The 20783-nt window shown below is 35.3% G+C and overlaps 1 protein-coding gene across 1 annotated transcript in view; it reads left to right on the top strand.

Moving 5' to 3' along the window:
- MTREX (Mtr4 exosome RNA helicase) overlaps nt 1-20783 on the top strand; it is a 92188-nt gene that overhangs the window by 14031 nt on the left and 57374 nt on the right. Inside the window, exons 8-14 of the mRNA XM_043976883.1 lie at nt 1480-1604; nt 7255-7353; nt 7660-7762; nt 7909-8040; nt 12945-13024; nt 13417-13527; nt 17573-17674. Of these exons, the coding sequence (XP_043832818.1) occupies nt 1480-1604; nt 7255-7353; nt 7660-7762; nt 7909-8040; nt 12945-13024; nt 13417-13527; nt 17573-17674 (752 nt within the window). The remainder of the gene's footprint in view (nt 1-1479; nt 1605-7254; nt 7354-7659; nt 7763-7908; nt 8041-12944; nt 13025-13416; nt 13528-17572; nt 17675-20783) is intronic.

Raw genomic sequence — 20783 nt, 5'->3', positions numbered from 1 at the left:
ATGCTCGATCTCATCTGTTGTAATAGCATACACTAGTCAGATTTCTCTCTAAATAGAAATTAGTTCTTTAAGAAGGTAATAAAAGTTCTTGCTTATATTCATTTTTCTTTTTTCTTTTTTTTTTTTTAAAAGATCTTCCTAACCTTTGTTTTCTGTCTTCCTTGACTTCCTTCAGGACAGCTCATATCTTAACCATTTTCAGGTCTTCCCAGGCCCCTCTCACTGCTAGAGTGCTTTCCCTCTGAGATTACTTTCCATCTACTTATGCATTTCTTTTTCTATGTTTTAATTCATTATTTTTGTTTAATGAACAAAAATCAGTTTTATCCCCACCCTTTCTCTCCCCACCCCGCTAAAACTCCCACCTTGGTTCCTACCCACCACAGCTTAAGAAGAAAAAGATAATTGGTGTAACAAATAATGCATAATCAAGCAAAACCAACTCCCATATTGGCCATGTCCAAAAATATGTTTTGTTCTGCACCCTGATTCCATTATGTTTCTCTCGGGTAGTATGGTCATAGCTTAATCATCACTCCTCTGGAAGCATAGTTCATCAGAAGGCTTTCAAAATTGTTTGTTTTTACAATGATATTATTGTATAAATTGTCCTTCTTGTTCTACTCAATTTATTCTGCATCAGTTCACATGTCTTAACAGGTTTCACTGAAATTGTGCCTTTGATATAGTAATTGACATAGTAATCTGTTATATTCGTTTGCCATAATTTGTTTATTTTCCAGTTTTCAGGCTCCTTCTTAGTTTCTAGTTCTTTAGAACTACAAAATGAGCTTTGCATATTTGTGTACTTGTGTCTTTTGCTATGTGTATATCTTGCATGTACGTTTCCCCTGGCACATGGTGTGCAGCAAATGAATGCTTGTTGACTGAATGAATGAATAATTGGTGCTGTTTGTTTTAGAGATTCCCCTGTAGATTATTCTTCCCTTTGGAAATTTGCAAAATTTAGTTCTGTGCTTTTTAGCTTGACAATTATTAAATCTGTATTGGACCATCTTATTTTTTTAAAAATCAGTTTAAAAAAAATTGATGTTCCCTATCTTAAAAGAATCCAGTAATTATAATTGAATTCCTTTTTTTTTTTTTTACTTTTAAAGGATCCTGTGGTAAAGTTAAAAGATCCATTGTGGAATAATAGTGTATTTCCAGCTATATAATTTTTACTTTTGCTTTTTTGACTTTGTACATATCATTAGTCTCCCTTGTTCACTGTCAAATAGAAATACTTTGGTCCTTTGAATATGAAGCTATCTTTAGGGGATACTTTGAGCTCCTTTACAAAGTATTCAGGCTATTGTACTTTAATGCATAATTTTGTTGGGGGCTTATGTTATGGCGTGGCTCCAATGTATTGCTAATATAGATTTGTGGTAAGGGTGAGTATATGAGGGAAAAATGGTTTGTGGTAGTGTTACTTCACTAATTTGGAGCTCTGTATTTGTGATTTTTGTTTTCTAGAGCGTGGTGTGGTATGGGAAGAAACTATTATTTTGCTTCCTGATAATGTTCACTATGTTTTCCTTTCTGCTACTATTCCAAATGCTCGACAGTTTGCAGAGTGGATTTGTCATTTACATAAACAGGTATTTCTTTCCTTATTCAAAACACCATTTCTATGTCAAGGAGCACAATACTTTAGTTTTAGGTAATGGTTTATGTATAATACTGTACAACTAATCCTGCCTAAAATAAAGAAGCTGAAGGGAGAGGGTGAAATAAAGCAAAAAGCAAGCATCCTTGTAATGTTTTTTCTACCATATCTTAGTTTATGAATGAAAGCCTACAATTTCTAATAGTCTGCATGGGTATTTGTCAAAACTGAACATAGAGTCACATAGGGAAAGTACAAACAACTGTATCCATATACCATTTGAAATACAACAGACAACTTGTAATATGTCATGGCTGAAAAATCTGACATACATATGAACTGGTATATATGTGCATTTTTTTGTTAGCTACTTGATATATTTCTGGATTACTACTCTTGTCCTCTCTGATTCCAGGATTTACCTATTTTTATCCAAACTGAATACTTTTGCACTATTAATCTATTAACAGTAATTTAATCTTGTTACCACCTTACTAAAAAAATCACAGAATCTCAGAGAGAAGAGACCTCAAATCCCATCTAATCTCACCTCTCTTTTCCCACATACCTGAAAAGTCATTTTCTAGCCTTGAATATCTCCAATGAGGGAGTAGCTCATTACTTCCCAAACAAAAGGGGGTCTATAACTGTTTTCATTCTGCTTCTCTGTACCCCTCTGAATGTCTCAATCTTTGGGGATTAAATGACCCATGTTCAGGCCATTCTTCCTGTAATAAGTTATTACATATAAAACACAGTCTGATAAGATTTCTCTTGGTCATATTTCACTTCACTGTAAGTTTTCCTTTATCCCAATCCATGAGTAGCTTTCCTAATGGGGAGTCTTGGGGTGTGCTATTTCGAATCCTTTCCTTGATATTCAAAACTTTCCTGGGGCAGCTATGTGGCACAGTGGACAAAGCACAGGCCCTGGATTCAGGAGGACCTGAGTTCAAATCTGGACTCAGACATTTAACACTTACTAGTTGTGTGACCCTGAGCAAGTCACTTAACCCCAGTTGCCTCACAAAACAACAACAACAACAAATAAAACACTTTCCTTACCACAAAACAAAAAAAGGTAAAAAATAAAAAGGAATAGAATATTCAAATTCAAACCAACCAAGTTTAAACATGATCTTAACCTCAGCTTGTCTGATTAACCAGACTAAAGTACTTAGGCGGTTGAAGAGATCCGTTTGAAAACTCAAAGAGAAAGGCACATGGAAATAAGAGAAAATTTCTTACCCAATGTGAAGATCAGAAGCTGGCTCACCAAAACTGATGGGTAAAACTAATGTGTATGGTTACCCTACATGTCTCCTTGTGGGGAAAGCTAACTAGGACAACAGTTTAACAGTTTAGGTATTAAACATTTATTAAAATATATTAGAGGTTAACAAAGAGAGATCAAGTATCTCTGAAAGAATAGGAAATTTCTGACTACCTCAACTACTCCTGGTTCAGCTGCCAACCCCACGAGGTTCCCACCACCAACTCCCAAAACCAACCACCTCACACACTGCTTCAAGCTGATTGGTTGAGAGTGGTCTCATGTTTTTTTTTTTCCTCATAATAATATACCACAGTTTATTTAGCTATTCTACAATTGATGGGCAATCTATTTATTTCCAATTCTTAGCCACCACAAAAAGGAGCTGCGATGAATATTTTTGTACAAATAGGTCTTTTTCTCTTTTTCACTAAAATATTTTAATAGCACATTTTGGAGTAATAAAAAAGTAGAAACAATGTAGATGTCCATGTTTTGGAGTGTGACTAAAAAAAAATCGTGATAAATTAGTATATTGTGAAGATAATACAGTAAAGTATGGGGTAACATTAAATGATGAAAAGTAAAGTAAGAAGAAACTAGAAAAAGGTATATACAATGACCACAACAATGTAAAAGGAACAACAACAACGACAAACAGCTGAAATTGGAAACTTCCAAATTATGATGACCAAGCTCATCCTCAAATAAGAGAGATGAGAAGCTACTACCTTCCTTTGTTTGCAGAGGTGAGGGACATGGAACACTATAGATGATGTAAGACTTGTTTTGTGTGTAGCTTAGTTTTTTTTTTTTTTTTTGCGGGGCAATGGGGGTTAAGTGACTTGCCCAGGGTCACACAGCTAGTAAGTGTCAAGTGTCTGAGGCCGGATTTGAACTCAGGTACCCCTGAATCCAGGGCTGGTGCTTTATCCACTGCTCCACCTAACCGCCCCCTAGCTTAGTTTTACTATTATTATTATTATTATTTTGTTATTAGGGATGACTTTCCAAAAATAATACACTGAGAAATATAGGTGATATAAAAACAAAAGATACCAACAAAATTATTTTTTAAAGCTAGTGAGAAAAGAACTCTACACTTTATTTAGTAAATTACTACTTAATCCTTTGGGGTAGGGCTCAGAACTAATTGATGAATTAGTGATGGGATTATTGCAAATTTTAATAATTTATGAGGAAACATCAGAATGTACCTCTTGATTGCTTTAGAAACCAGGGTGAGAATAAATAAGGAAAATGAGCCAGTAACAGATGGAGAGAGGAGTGATCACCTTGCATAGGCTACACATGGAGACATTCTTGCCTGAATTTGTTATACAATACATTATTTACAGTGCTAGAGCATAGAAGGAAAATCAAAAGGCATAATAACTGGAGAGTGGTCTCATGTTGATGTGAGGTAACTTCAGGACACTGAACCTTAGAAAGATCAATCCATGCTCTCATAGCAGGAGGCCTCTGGTAATAATAATATTCTCATACGTTTATTAATTTTTCTTATTTAAAATATATATAGACATAAAGTTATATATAAAGATATATACACATATATCTATACATACATGTACACATCTATATATAGATTATGTATTTACATATACGTATCTATATAGGTAGATGAGATACAGATATGCACATATATGTAGATTTTTTCCATATCTTTTTTTTTCAACCTCACTGACAGTGTATCCTTCTCTGTCTCAGAGAGCCTTGCTTTATACATAGTAAAGAATAAAAAAGACATCACAAGTTTAGCAAAACTACACATTGAAAAAACTTGTTCCAATATTTATTTGCATCATATTCCCTGTTCCATACCTATAATCTCCCCTTCTCTGCAGAAACAGGAGGAAAGATTCTTATATTTCTTCTTTAAGGCTCAACTTTGTCATTGGTATTTCATATAATTTGTTTTCAATTTTTTAGTTCTTTCCATTAACATTGTTGTCATGTATGTTCCTGGTTTTACTTATTCACATTACATATAAGTCTTCCCATGCTTCTACAAATTCACCATATCCATCATTTTTCACTGCACATTAGTATTCCTTTAGATTCCTATACAGTCTCTTGCTTGGCCATTCCTTAATAATTTGTTTCCTGGATTTGATCAGTGTGAAATTGATGTGGAATCTCAGGGCTGTTTTGATTTGTATTTCTTTTGTAGTTAGTGATTTAGTGCATTCTTTTGTCGTATTGTTGATTGGTTTCAATTCTTTTTAGATAAGTTTGTTCCTATCCTTTGACCATTTAGATCCAGATCTAGAAGGAACCTCAGAGGCCATCTAGTCTAACACCTTCATTTTAGAGACAAGGAAACTAAAGCCCAAGAAGTGACTTGCCCAAGGTCACACATGTCATAAGCATTAGACTCTTTACATTGTGCCATATCAGACCCTTTTCAGAGATATTTGATAAAGAGATACCAGGGATTCAAGGATAGTTCAATATTAGCGAAACAACGTTATCATGTTAAAAACAAAAAGTTTTAAAAGCAGATTGTTATATAAATAGATTTAGAAAAGGCCTTTGACAGAGTACAATGGTCATTCTAAAAAAAAAACCTACAAGGTAATAATAGGCCTTAAATATTAAATAAATTTGTATCAATTGGGGGGGGGGGCTTGGCACAGTTTACATCATCTGCATATCCCTGAATCCCTGTATCCTTTGTATCCTTTACTAATCTGCTCCCAAGGTGTCTCTTTTAAGATATATTTTTTAACAGAAGAGGAAAAAGTTCAACAAAACTAACTAACCTATCCCTGAAAAAAATGTCTGATATTATATTCAGTGTTATATTCACCCATGGTCCCTCACCTCTGCAAGAAGTGGTTGTTGGTGAGTGATGTTTTCCCATATTTTTCCTTTGGGGCCAAGCTTGGTCATTATAATTTCATAGCGTTTAGTTTTGCTTGTTTTGTTATTTTTTTTCCATTTACACTTTTAGGCTCATTATTGCATATTGTTTCCTGCCTCCACCGCATCTCCAACTCTTTCTATTTTAAACCTGTTTTTTTTAAAAGCCTCTTTTGGGGCAGCTAGGTGATGCAGTGGATAAAGCACTGGCCTTGGACTCAGGAGTACCTGAGTTCAAATCCAGCCTCAGACACTTGACACTAGCTGTGTGACCCTGGGAAAGTCACTTAACTCTCATTGCCCCCCAACCCCCCCCCCCCAAAAAAAAGTCTCTTTTAATTCAAACCCCTGTTAGCATATCTCATCTAGTTTATTGAAATAACCTTTTGAGTGGGATCTCTTAACTAATCTTGCTGCACTACAGTCTATCCTCCATACCGCCTGCAAAGTGATTTTTCTTAAGCTCATATATGATCATGTCACATCCCCATTGTGATGGCTCCATTGGATAAATTCCAGTGGCTCCATATTGTCTCAAGGATTCAGTATAAATTCTATTTAGGTTTAAAGACCTAACCTATCTTTCTAACCTCATTGTTGGACATTACTGCTGCTTTTGCACTGTACATTTCAGCCAAATTGGCCTTGTCTCTTCCATGTACAAAGCATTCCATTTCTTGTCTCTGGTTTTCAAAGAGAATTAATTTTTAGAGATTTAAGTTTATACACACCTCTTAAACTCAAAGGAATACTGCTCTGGGAACTTCAAAGGAAGTTCCCATTCTTTCTCCTACAGGTTATAGAGCTTTTGCCAGCTGATCTGCAACATCCTTTTCCCTGTAGAATGCCAATCGTTATTTTGAGGAAGCTAGAAATCCCTGGTTTTTGAGTGAAGCTTTGGAAGCAGCAGGGGTGGAATCCTATAATTCTGGTAGCCTGGGTTATTTGACCCAAATTACACAGTGTGACCTTTTATTTCAGGTATTACATTTGGATCCTTTTGAGGCAATAGTGGGTAGCTGTGACTTGAGTTTTCTTTTTTTTACATGTGTTCTTTAAATGTTTCTTAATTATTTAGGAAGATTTAAAACATTTTTCTCCTATGGATTTGGTGTTTTCAATATGGTATTTACATAGGTTAATAATTAGAAGTTATGTAGTTTTTTTAAGGTTTACAAAGCACTTTACAAATAATCTCTTTTTATTTTCACAACCACTCTGAAAGGTAGGTACTGTTGTCATCCATTTTTTTACAGATGAGGAAACTGAGGCAAACAGGTTATGATTTGCCCATGGTCAATAAGCTAGTAAGTGTCTCAGGCCAAATTTAAACTAGTATCTTCCTAACACCAGGTCCAAGATTCTATCCACTGTGTCACCTATTTTCCTCAGTACCTTCAAGGCTCAAAAGAAATTTAGCTGGAAAAAAAATGTATATGTTTAAGTAATAAACTATTCAAATTTTTCTTAAAAATTTTTTTTACAGCCTTGCCATGTAATTTACACAGATTATCGACCAACTCCATTGCAGCATTATATCTTTCCAGCAGGGGGAGATGGCCTTCATCTTGTTGTTGATGAAAACGTAAGTGACTTTTGTGTTTTGTTTTTTCCTTAATTATAACTCTTTAGTGTTATAACCATAAATAGTAGATGAAGGCAAGTTGCTCTATTTAGGTTTTGGTTTATAAATTATTTTTTCTAGGTTTTAGTACTGTATGAAAATCATGGGAATCTTTCAGAAATGAATTTTTAGTCAACTTGGTATAATTTTATTCTTTTATGCTAAGAAATTACTTTTGTTATTTGAGAAAAATTTGTCATGTGAAAAATGTTTGAATTGTCTTGACGTTTTTGATGAAATTGCTTAGAAGAATAACTTTGGTTCCAGGGTGATTTCAGAGAAGATAATTTTAATACAGCAATGCAAGTACTAAGAGATGCAGGAGATTTGGCAAAAGGAGATCAGAAAGGGAGGAAAGGAGGAACAAAAGGTAATCTCTAATTTTGACTTCGTCATTCAGCTTCAAATTATTTGACTTCAAATTAGATTTTTGCTTTTAGTTTCATGGATATATGGGTTTAAATTAATGATTTATATAAAAAGATTAACTTTTAAGCCAATCCTTTATCTTTGCAGGACCATCAAATGTGTTCAAAATTGTGAAGATGATTATGGAAAGAAATTTTCAGCCTGTAATTATTTTCAGTTTCAGTAAAAAAGACTGTGAAGCATATGCCCTCCAGATGACCAAATTAGATTTTAACACAGGTACTAGTGCATTTTAATACAACTTTTATGTTAAACTTATTCACTTGGTTATTCTTTTTTATGAAACTTTTATGTGGCAAGTTTTTCAAACAAGTTGTTTCTTACTTTGAGCTGCATTATTTTTCTGGGAACAGTCTTTATCTGCATCATATTTTCCTATAGGAAAAATATTACACTTGAGTGTTTTATTCCTGACCCTTGACTCAAAATCCACTAAATCAAAGATATGACCAATAATAATGTATCATAAAACCAAATATGACTATTAACCTCAACAATAATTTAATATCATAAAAGCGTTTGCTTTTTACTGCTCTCTTCCCCCAATTTGCCCTTCCCCTCTTCTCCCCCCCCACTTATCTTCCTCCTCTCCCACTTTCCCTCAGAGCCAAAATATATTACTATGCCCCCTTGAGTATGTATGTTATTCCCTCTTGAGCCAATTCTGATGATATTAAGGTTCACTCACTCCCCCATTCCTTCCCCCTCTTCCCTTTCCCTCCATAAGCTTTTTTCTCATTTCCTTCATGTGAACTACTTCTCCCCTTCCCCCTCCCCCAGTCTATTCCTCCTACCCCTCAACCCTATTTTAAAGATGTCATCATGGGTTAGTTAGGTGGCACAGTGGACAAAGCACCTAGCCCTGGACCCAGGAGGCCCCAAGCCCAAATTGGCCCCAGACATAAGACACCCTACCTGTTTACCCCATAAAGAACAAAACAGTTCCTTAATCTGAAGTTTTGTGGGGGGGGGGGGTTGACTGTTTTCTCTCACAACCTAGCTAATGTGTGAATGTTTTCCACAACTACTCATGTATAAAAAACCAAAACAAAACAAATGCTTTACAGATATCATTCCCTTCATATTCAGTTCAGACCTGTGTCTTCTGTGAATTTTTTACTGAGAAAGTTCTTATGAGTTTGAAGTATTATCTTTCCATGTAGATCATAAACAGTTTGATCTTTTTTTTTTTTAAATGAGACAATTGGGGGTTAAGTGACTTGCCCAGGGTCACACAGCTAGTAAGTGTTAAGTGTTTGAGGCTGGATTTGAACTCAGGTACTCCTGACTCCAGGGCCTGTGCTGTATCCACTGTCACCTAGCTGCCCCCCAGTTTTTTTTTTTTTTTTTTTTTTAGTAAGGCAATTGGGGTTAAGTGACTTGCCCAGGGTCACACAGCTAGCAAGTGTTAAGTGTTTGAGGCCGGATTTGAACTCAGGTCCTCCTGAATCCAGGGCCGGTGCTCTATCCACTGCGCCACCTAGCTGCCCCCCCAGTTTGATCTTTTAATATCCCTCATGAAGTCTTTTTCCTGTTTACTTTTTTTTGCTTCTCCAGGGTCTTGTATTTGAAAGTCAAATTTTCTGTTCAGTTCAGGTCTTTTCATCACAAATGCCTGAAAGCCCTCTTTTTCATTGAAGTCCCATTTTTTTCCTCTGAAAGGTTATAGGCAGTTTTGCTGGGTACTCAATTCTTGTCTGTAGTCCCAGTTCCTTTGCCCCCTGGAATAGCATATTCCATACCTTCTGGTCGTTTAATGTAGATGCTGCTAGATTTTATTTTAGCCTTATTGAAGCGCCACAGTATTTTAATTACTTTTTCCTAGTTGCTTGCAATATTTTCTCCTTGACCTAGGAACTCTGGAATTTGGCTATAATATTCCTGGAGGTTTTCATTTTGGGACCTCTTTTAGGAGGTGATCGGTGGATTCTTTCAATTTCTATTTTGCCTTCTGCTTCTAGAATATCAGGGCAATTTTCCCTGACAATCAGTCTCTTGGAAGATGCTGTCTAAACTCGTTAATTTGGGCATGGTTTTCAGGTAGTCCATTGATTTTCAAATTAACTCTCCTGGATTATTTTCTAGTTCAGTTGTTTTTCCAAGGATATATTTCATATTGGTTTCTATTTTTTTTTTCATTTATTTGGATTTGCTTTACTGTGTCCTGGTTTCTCATAAAGTCACTAGCTTCCGTTTGTTCAATCCTAGTTCTTAGGCAATAATTTTCATCAGTTTTTTATCTCCTTTTACATTTGGCTTTTCAAGCTGTTGACTTTTTTTCTCACAGCTATCCTTCATTACTCTTGTTTCTCTTTCCATTCTTTTTCCTCCACCTCTCTAAATCTTCCTTCTATCTCTCCTACTTTCTCTTCAAAGTCCCTTTTGAGCACTTCCATGGCCTGAGTCCCAATTCATATTTTTCTTGGAGGCATTGGAAGTAGGGGCCCTGGCGTTGTTATCCTCTTCCGAGGGTGCACCTCGATCTTCATTGTCACTAAAGAAACTGTCAATAGTTTGGAAATTTCTTTGCTTGCTCATCTTGCAGTTTTTTTACTTGATTTTTAGCTTCCTCTTAAGATGGGGTCCTACTTGCAAGCTTTAGAGGGTTCCAGGTGTTTCGGTTTGAGGGAGGGCAGGTTTTTTCTCTTGCCTGGCCTTTTTTTCTCTCTGGTCCTAAGCCAACTTGCTAGTTAACCAGCCAGCAGAGTTTTCAGCTTCAATGATCCTGTGCCCCTCCCAGACCTGGGCCTCCCACTGCTCAGTATTTCTTCCTGGTTCCCTGCTGGAGTGGGATATCTGAACTCCTCAGCCACAGCCACCCTGTGTGTGTCGTCCTCCCTCCCCCCCCCCCCCCCCCCCAGCCATTCAGCCCTCTCACCTGACAGTAAGCTTAGTTCCAGAAGATGCCAATACTGCAGCTGGGGATAAATTCCCCTTGCACAGCACTTTTGGGTTCTGTCGTGGCTCGTGGGGGGTGGGGGGTTGGGGGGGTGTGGATTCTGCTCACAGCCCAGTGTGGCCCTCTTTAATCTAGAAAATAATCTCAGAATCTTTTTGTGGGTTTTGCTGCTACAGGGCTTGTTTTATTGCTGTTTGGGGGGCAATTGTGTCAGGAGCTCTGTATGTTTAATGTCTTTCCTCTATTATCTTGGCTCTGTCCCCTCTATTATCATTATTATTATCCAGCCTTGCAAAAAAGACAACAGACCAGAATGGAAATTCCATAGAACTCTTAGGGAAGGGGATCTCAATTGATGTGCATCCTAGAGAATTAGAGAAAACATGAAGGATATCAGTGAGGAAAAAGGGGCAGGTTGTAGGGCTATTTATTATATTCATCTTTTAAGTGCTTGGAGTATTCTAAAAGATTGAATTGGTTTTTTTTCCTTTTAAAATCCAAGAATCTCCTTTGTTTCCTGAGTTGTGGTTGTGATTTTGTTTTGTACAGCATTGGGTTTTTGTTTTGGGGTTTGGGTTTTGTTTGTTTGTTTTTGAGAATTTCAGGTGTTCTAACTGAAATTTGCAGAAATTGCTCTCCTAGGAGAGAACTTTTACAGTTTTAGAAAGCTACCAAAAGCAGTTCTTCAGTGATAATGGCCAAATAATCCCAGATATAAGTAGAACAAAGAAAGATTAATTGGTTTTATGTGTACTAGTGCTGCAGGTTTTATAGCCCAATGAATCATTTTAGAACACAGGTTTATCTGAGGTTCCCAAAAGTTATTCTGTTGCTAGAAAATTATGACATCTTTTTTTTTTTTTTTAAGTGAGGCAATTGGGGTTAAGTGACTTGCCCAGGGTCACACAGCTAGTACATGTTAAGTGTCTGAGGCTGGATTTGAACTCAGGTACTCCTGACTCCAGGGCTGGTGCTCTATCCACTGCGCCACCTAGCTGCCCCAAATTATGACATCTTAATCAAACAGTATCCTTTCTAACATCTTTATACAGGTCTCTCGCCTATCATTCTGTATGTAATTTTAAATATTTTTATTTAAAATTAAAAGTATGTGTTTTAAAAAAAATATTTGTGCTTAATTCTTTTTTTTTTGGTTTTGTTTTGTTAAGGCAATTGGGGTTAAGTGACTTGCCCGGGGTCACACAGCCAATTAGTTTCAAATGTCTGAGGCTCGATTTGAATTTAGGTCCTCCTGACTCCAGGGCCAGTGCTCTATCCACTGTGCCACCTAGCTGCCCCCTGTACATAATTCTTTTAAAAGCTATAGTTAGGAGTCTGAAAATCTGCCTTGCAATCTTGCCTGAAATACTTACTAGTTATGTGGCATTAGGCGAGTCACTTAACTTTTCTGGGCCTTAGTTTTATCATTTGTAAAATAGTTGTTTTAGATGGATCTCAAGCTCTAAAGATGTCATCAGTGGTTTTCAAAAGGGAATTCCCCCTGAATCTTCAGTGGTTGCAGATTTTCAGCAACAAGTGGAATTGTGGACATTATTATTTAGTGCTAATAATTATAATACTCATTTTATGGCATTGACAATTATTTTGGGAAATAAAGTGCCTTGTTGGTAGGTATTGTAGTCTACTGTAAAGAACACTGAAAATCTTGGCTGTGCCATTTAATTGTGTAGTATTATACCAGGAATTACTTTTTTTAGGTCTGTTTCCTCATTTATACAACGAGAAGATTAGGCCCCCTCCCATTCTTAATGTTATAAACTAGTTAACTTGACACACCTAATTTGATGGACGTTTTACAGCATTATGAGTAAAAAACCTTTGAAGTAGTCAGCTACTGAAGTGATATCATGTAATCTGTTTTCTTGACCTCGTGGTGGGCAACTCAGTTATTTATTTCATTGCTATAATAATCCAGGATTTAAGATGATTATAACAGCAGTAATATCCTGTAGTAACATGTTAATATTGTTTGGTAGTTATATAATAGCAACTATCTTGAAGGCATTTTTTTTTCTTCCTATGATTTGTATTAAACAACTTCAGATTTGCATAATGAATCTTCTCTTAAGTTGCCCTGTTATGAAAAATTTATCTGGTAATTTTTAAATAATCTTACAAATTGTATTATTTGGATGACATCTGATACCTTTTAGGTGATTGGTTTCTTGTTAATAGCTTAAACTTGAACTTTTTTTCCTTTTAGCTGAAGAAAAGAAGATGGTTGAAGAAGTATTTAATAATGCAATTGACTGCTTATCTGATGAAGATAAAAAGCTTCCTCAGGTGAGTGCTGAAGCAGTTAGCTTAAACATCATTATTAATATTCCCTCTTCTCTGTCTTTGTTTTTAAGATGTTAAAATATTGTTTCTAGAGCATTGCTACAAGTATGGCTTTATGTATAAAATCGATATTTTGCTTTCAGCAACACCTAAGGTTTTGGCTTTTCCTTTCTTTGCATTTGCCTATTTTTAAGTTAATATTTCTCTCTGAAAGCTGTTGTATAAAGGGACCAAATACTTTTAGTTATGAAAAGATTATTGTCTTAATTCCAATATGTGATGAATAAAATAACTTGTGGTCCACGTGTCCCTTAAAAGTAATTAAAATATAACCAAAACATTGGGAGTAAAATATAAGAAACATTTTGCCTTTAAAAAATTTATTTCTTTTACAGGTTGAGCATGTGCTTCCTCTTTTGAAGAGAGGAATTGGTATTCACCATGGTGGCTTACTTCCTATTTTGAAAGAGACCATAGAAATTCTGTTTTCAGAAGGATTGATAAAGGTATGGTTCAGTTGCAATTTCAAAAGTCACGCCCGATGAAACTTTTGGGAAATTACAATTATTTCAAAAAGATTAGTTAATTTTTAAAAATCAGCCTGTATTTTTTTTCTTCATGTATAACTTTTTGTTACTTTATGGCATGTAAGATATTTGAGTATCTGAGAAAGCTTCCTATTTATATATGGATTTGGGGGGGGATCTTTTTTGCTTATATCTAGCAGAACTTTTTTTTGTTAAGATAACACTTTACTAACTGAAGTAATGCTTATTCTGCAGAAGAATTGTTATTTTGGGTGGGTGGGTAGATAAATGCAGGCATGCATTCATATATACCTATATACATGCACGTACACACGTGCATACACATGCATAAGTACATACACACTCTTTCGAGGAACTCACTTTATAGATCAGGCTAGGAATAAAATTACTTGGTAGATTCAGAAGAGGAAGATAGATTCTTCAGAATATAGTGAAGAGTATCTGATGATGGGCATTCATTTGATATCCAATTCTTAGCCAGCACAAAAAGAGCTGCTATGAATATTTTTGTACAAGTAGGTCTTTTTCTCTTTTTGGGGATGTCTGGGATATAAACCTAGCAGTGGTATTGCTGGATCAGAGGGTGTGCACAGTTCTATAGACCTTTGGGCATAGTTCCAAATTGCCCTCCAGAATGGTTGGATCTTTTTTACAACTCCACCAACAGTGGATTAGAATCCCAGCTTTCCTGCATTCCTTCCAACATCCAATATTTTCCGTTTTTTGTTTTGTTTTGTTTTTTCCCCATTCTGATAGATGTGAGGTGATACCTCAGAATTGTTTTAATTTGCATTTCTCAGTAATGATTTAGAGCATTTTTTCACATGATTATAGATAGCTTTGATTTCGTTATCTGAAAACTGCCTGTTCATTGACTTTGTTTTAATATTTCTTGTTACCCCTATTTGGTCTGTTCTAATTTTCAGTGGGTTTGTTGCTTGGACAGGTTTTTTACCTCTTGTGCCAAGCCTTTCCAATTCTTTCTTCCATAGCTCTGCTTTCTTTTCCAATTTTTTCCTCCAGCACTTTCATATCATCTATAAAAATAATGATTTTTAGCTCTATTATTACAATTGCTTCATCTCTTTTAGGAATTTTAGTTGAATTTGTCCTCAAGCCATGTTTCCATTTTGTTTTTGTTTTGTTTGTTCATTTGGTTTTTTGAGACTTTGCTTGCAGATGTTTTGGAGTCGTCTCCTCCTGGGTTTGTGTCTTTAGTGTTCTTGTCAATATAATAGCTTTTTTGGATGGAATTCTTTTTTTGTTTGCCCATTTTTCCATATTGGGTCTGGGACTCTGCTCTTCTGGAGGAAAGATCTGAGCTGGTCCTGTTGCTTCTTTCTTGGAGTATTAAGTGTCCTATTTTTATAATATCTCAGCAACAGCTCAGGCTGGGGACCTGCAGGCTTTCAGCACTCTCAGAATGGTCTGACCCGGGGCAGAAATTGATTGTTGTCCCCTTGATCTGAACTCGAGTTTCTGACGAGTTTGAGTCTGAGCAACAGTTGATGTTGCTGGACTCTGCAAGCTGGAAAACACTCCTGGTTCTGAGTCAAAAACTTTTAGCTAGTCTGTGTTAATGACAAATCACAATTGCAGAGTATGTAACTTGCTGTTATATACCTCCTGCTAGACTCAGGATGCAAAATGAAACATACTTTTTGACATGACTAATGCAAGACTGTTTTGCTCGACTGTATGTGTTTGTTTAATAGTTTTTCTTTCAAAAAAAATCTAATGAAAGGAGTGTGATGTTGGGACAAGGGAGGGAGGATAAGTATAGGACTACCCACACCCCCCCCCCCAAAGTAGGATGGCAGGTTAGAAGGAATTCCAGATATTCAAGGCAGTTTTAAAAGTTACAAGTTGAATTTACTATATACAGTGAAGAAAAGCAAGTCCTACGTATTAGAGATTCATAGTTTAATGTGAATCCTTTCTTATAGAAACACCCATTTTATTTTTATTTTTGTTAAGTTTAGAATTTTTTTTTTAGAAAACCGTTTGGGTAGGAGGACCACTACATAAGCAGGCTATTCCCCTCTAGGTATTTTGACCACAAGGTTTAGCTCCTTTTGTTTTTCCTAGTTACCACCTTTTTTTTCTGAGCCTCTAGTTACTCTAAAATAACTTCCTACTTTTTCCACACCAATTCTGTGGCTTTGGCGGTTCAGTTGTCCATACACTTATTTTTAAGTAAGAGTGTGAAGCAGAACTGTCTTATCTTTGGGGTGCAAGCTTCCCCAACCTCTGTTTCCTCAACTTTAAAATGAGAGGTTTGGACCAAATAATTTCAACTGCCCCTTCCAGTTCTAGATCTAATGACCACTTGAATTGAATAAACAGGTTATTACTATGCCCTGTTCCATTCAACTGATTCTAAATATCATATGATATATAATTGTTTTTTAAAATTTGAGCTTAATTGTACTGGATAGCTTTTTTAAAATAATGTTTAGAATGAGTTATGTGTATTGATATCACTTTAGCCAATAACAGTTTATTGGCTGATTCAGATAAGAGCACATGTGTTTAAATAACCTTTTTAAAAAATTAAAACAATTCAGGTATCACCTAACACCTATCAGAGTGGCAAATATAACAAAAAACGGAAAATATTGGATGTTGGAGGGGATGTGGGAAAACTGGGATGCTAATCCAGTGTTGGTGGAGTTGTGAAAAGATCCAACCGTTCCAGAGAGCAATTTGGAACTATGCCTAAAGGGCTATAGAACTATGCATACCCTTTGATCCAGCAATACCACTGCTAGGTTTATATTCCAAAAAAGAGAAAAAGACCTATTTGTAGAAAAATATAGCAGCTATTTTTGTAATGACTAAGAATTGGAAATCAAAGGAATGCCCATTAATTGGGGAATGGCTAAACAAGCTGTGGCATATGACTGTGGTGGAATACTATCGTGTTATAAGAAATGACAGAATAATTCCAGAAAGGCCTGGAAAGACTTATATGAACTAATGTATAGTGAAATGAGCAGAACCAGGAGAATGTTGTGTACAGAGATAGCAATATTGTTCCATGAAGAACAATCCAAGAGGACTAGTGATGAAACATACTGTCCACTTCCAAAGAAAGAACTGATATTGATTGAACACAGACCATTTTTCACTTTTTAAAAAAAATTCAAGTTTTCTTATGCAAAAGGACTAATACGGTAATGTTTTACATAATTGTATGTGTATAACCTATATCTAATTGCTTGCTGCCTCATTGAGGGAAGAAAGGAGGGAGAGAATTTGGAACTCAAAACTCGAAATAAAAATGTTTATCATTTTAAAAAGATAAATTTAAAAAATAACTCTAGTCTGATGAGCATTAAAAGGCATAGTGGCATGCTTAGTCAAAATTTACATGAGATTATTCCTAAAAAAAATTCTGTTAATGAAACACTCTTATCTCTGCCTTAGTTCTGCATTTTTCCTTATGTTCATAGAAGCTTGATTTATTTCTCTTAAGCCTTTAGAGTACTGACAGATGAGAAGAAAGTATTCTTTGCAATCCATCATTATTTTGAACATTCTGTTTTTTCCCATAGGTAGAAAATTTGGAACTGTTCATTGACTCGCCAAATTCTAGAAGAAATTCTTATATTGTGAAATGCTGTGAACTATTTTCTAAATTGTCTTGACTTAAAAAAATTTTTTTCTCTAAACCATTACTGTTTGTTTTTAGAAGTATGTTTCTAAAACCATTTGATTACATACTTTAACTCTTTTAGTCATTTTGCTTTAGTTAAGTAACTGATTTTATTGAGCAGTGATTTTATGTATAGTTTACATACCCCCTAAGGATATCACACTAAGTTAAAACAGTTTGATAACATGACTTTAGGGTGTTGTCTTTTTTAAATCTTAGAAACCTGTTATTTCTCAGTTGTAAAAATTAATGAATGCTTAATGTAATGTAAAAAGATTTGCATATTAGAACATTTGTAGTTCAAAAATGAAAAGGGGTTCATTTATGTATTTTTCCTTTAATTAGGCCTTATTTGCAACAGAAACTTTTGCTATGGGAATTAACATGCCAGCCAGGACTGTGTTGTTTACAAATGCCCGTAAATTTGATGGAAAAGATTTTCGATGGGTAAGTAACATTACAATAAAATATGTTCAATTCATTTCCATTTTTTTTATTCTGATAGTTTTGTGTCTTGTTCAATTTTTTAAAAAATCTTAAAATACTGTAATTATTTTGAAGCAAATTATTCTATAGTGAGTTATATCACATGCTATGCTTTTTGTTTACTTTCTCCTTTTCTTGTGGATATTTTCATTTTTAAACAATGGCTTGCCTTAATGAGGCCTGGTGATTATGAGAACATTACTTTTGGAAACTTTAATCAGAATAGTCCCTAAGGCACAACAAAATTTCCCTGGGTTGGAGGAGTTGGTTGCAGACTCCAGCTGCCTAGAGTTGTTCTGTTGAGTCTTTTATGTGTTAGGATAAAAAAAGTAAGTGTACCCCCATGGCAGTTGGTGAGTAATGAAAGCTCTAAAGACCTCATATTAAATCCATTTTCAGTACTTAAACCCTCACCCATTTCTTAATTCTTTTTACTGTCTGTTGTCTTTGTACCATAGTTATGTCATCTCTTGATATACCGTCCCTTTCTGATAACATCATAGAACCTTCCCTTATAACAAAGAAAATATGTCATGTAAAAACCCAGCAACAAAACAATAGTGTGGTAACATCCTACACTGCTAGTCTCTAACATCTCTACCAGCGGTAGAGAAGTATGTTTCTCATCTGCTCACCAGACCCAGCTTTCATTTACATTATTATAACCTTTATATCTACTGTTGTCTTGGTTTTGCTGTGCAGAAGCACTAGACATCCTTTCTTCCCCGCCCCCCCCCCCTACTTTTTTTCCACTATAAAAGGTGCTTCTCAGAACATTTTGGTATATGTGGGTCTATGTTTTGTCTTCACTAGTGGGATCTCTGGATCAAAGGGACTTCAGAATTTAGTGATTTGTCTCATTACTCCACATTGCTGCTAAAACAGCTTTTATACAGAGTCAGTTGTTGAGAGTATTTTTTACATTGAATGGTATCTTTTAATTTTAAGTAACCAGAATTGTCTGTGCTTATGCTTTTCTAGCATAATTCCCTTAGTACTTTAATGGGTTGACTAAAGAATAGTGTCTTTTGCCTTCAATTTCCCTCACTCCCTAATATATCATTGGCTTTCTCTAATATAAAATGGGGTTAGGGGAACGTATATAGCCCTGTATATTTCCCAGCTTTTTTATGGAACATTTTCTATTAATCTTAGACATTCTCACCTCAATTGTTTTTTTTTTTAAATAATATTTCACTTTTTCCCAATTGCATGTAAAAACAATTTTAACATCCTTTTTTAAACATTTTGAGTTCCAAATGCCCCTCTCTTTCCCTTCGTCCTCACTGAGATAGTAAGCAATTTGATATAATAGACTATACATGTGTAATCATGCAAAACATATTTCCATATTAGTAATGTAAAAGAAAGCAGACCAAAAACCCCACTAAAAATAAAGAAAGTGAAAAACAGTATGCTTTGATCTGAATTCAGTTCTTTTCCTGGAGGTGGATAACATTTTTCATCATTGAATCCTTTGGAATTGTCTTGGATCATCTTATTGCTCTCACTGCAGTTATTAAAGAACATTTATCCTGAGCTATATTGTTATCATTAACCAAGGTAGTTGAGGATTTTGTTACATTTTCAAGTGAGGCCACCTGTGTTTTTGTGAGAGAAAGGGAATGACATCTAGGAGTTGTTGGAGATTCATGTTTTCCATTTAGGATTTTACTTCTCTTCATGTTTCAAGTTTGGGGATTAAGGTCCCTTTGTGCCAGGGTAAGAAGGACCCAGGTTAGCTACTTTAGGATTAGGTCTTTGCTTAAATCCTTTCTTAAGGAATATGTGACTAGGGAAAGGACTAAATACTCATCCCAGATCAAAATAGTTAACTCCTTCTTTAATCTTTTACCAGCTATGTAAAAGAGAAAGCTTTTTCTCCTTATGGAAATGGAGTTATTTAGGTGGCCAAAAACCTTAAGCGTGAAACACTTTGTCTTGATTTTATTTTTTTAAAAATATGAGTATATATGTGGAGTGATAGGTCTATAGAGCTCGATACTAGTTTTCTTAACTTAGGCTACATAGAATTTCTCTTTAACTTATAACTGGGTTGGGGGCGGGTGTTTGTCATTTGATTCCCCCCAACCAATTATATGTAAAAACAATTCAACATTCTTTTTTCAAATTTTGAGTTCCAAATTCTCATCCTCCCCTCCCCATTGAGAAAGCAAGTTTTACATAGGTTATACATGTGCCATCATGCAAAACACATTTCTATGTAAGTTGTTGCTGTGAAAGAAAACAGACCAAAAATAGACCTAGAAAAAAAAAGAAAGTAAAGAAAAAATATCTTTGATCTGCATTTAGGCTCTACCAGTTCTTTCTCTGGAGATGGACAGCACAGCACCTTTGATCATAATATCTTTCAGAATTGTCTTGGATCATTGTATTGTTGAGAATAGCTGTTATTCACAGTACATAATCATACAATATTGCTGTTTAACTTACAGCTCCTAAAATACAAAAATCTCAAAGTATGAAATTCATACATAAAAGTAACACAGTCAAGCTAGGTGGCACAGTGGATAGAGCACTGACCATGAAGTCAGAAGGAGCTGAGTTTGAATTCAGCCTCAGAAGCTTACTAGCTGTGTGATCCTGGGCACTTACCTCCAAAAGAAAACATACATATCGTATCAGATTCATGCAAAATGCTTATATATCTATCTATAAAATATATGTAGTTATCATACATCCTGTATGATAGATAGTAGATTCTGAATATGCTCAAAATAATTTAACTTTTTTCTTTAATAAATTTCATCATTTTGAATATTGGGTATTTATTGTGCTGTTATGTGTTGAAAGTCTGTTGGGATGTATAAAGCCACTATAATAAATGATCCCATATAATTTCCCTTATTTCCTATCATGTGGCAATTTTATTGTAATTAGTTTGTTTACCCTTGCTTTTAGATTTTCAGCTGCTTTTTCTTTCTCCTTTTAGTGCTGGATACAACAACCCTCTTGCCTCATTCAAATATGCTATTTCTGATCTGCTCAGAAACCAGATTATCAAGTTTTCTGACATTTTATAATCTCAGTGAGAGCCACTAGGCTTGAA

The sequence above is a fragment of the Dromiciops gliroides genome, chromosome 1 (assembly GCF_019393635.1).
Source record: "Dromiciops gliroides isolate mDroGli1 chromosome 1, mDroGli1.pri, whole genome shotgun sequence".
NCBI classification, from domain to species: domain Eukaryota; kingdom Metazoa; phylum Chordata; class Mammalia; order Microbiotheria; family Microbiotheriidae; genus Dromiciops; species Dromiciops gliroides.
This window is presented reverse-complemented; position numbering and strand designations above follow the sequence as displayed.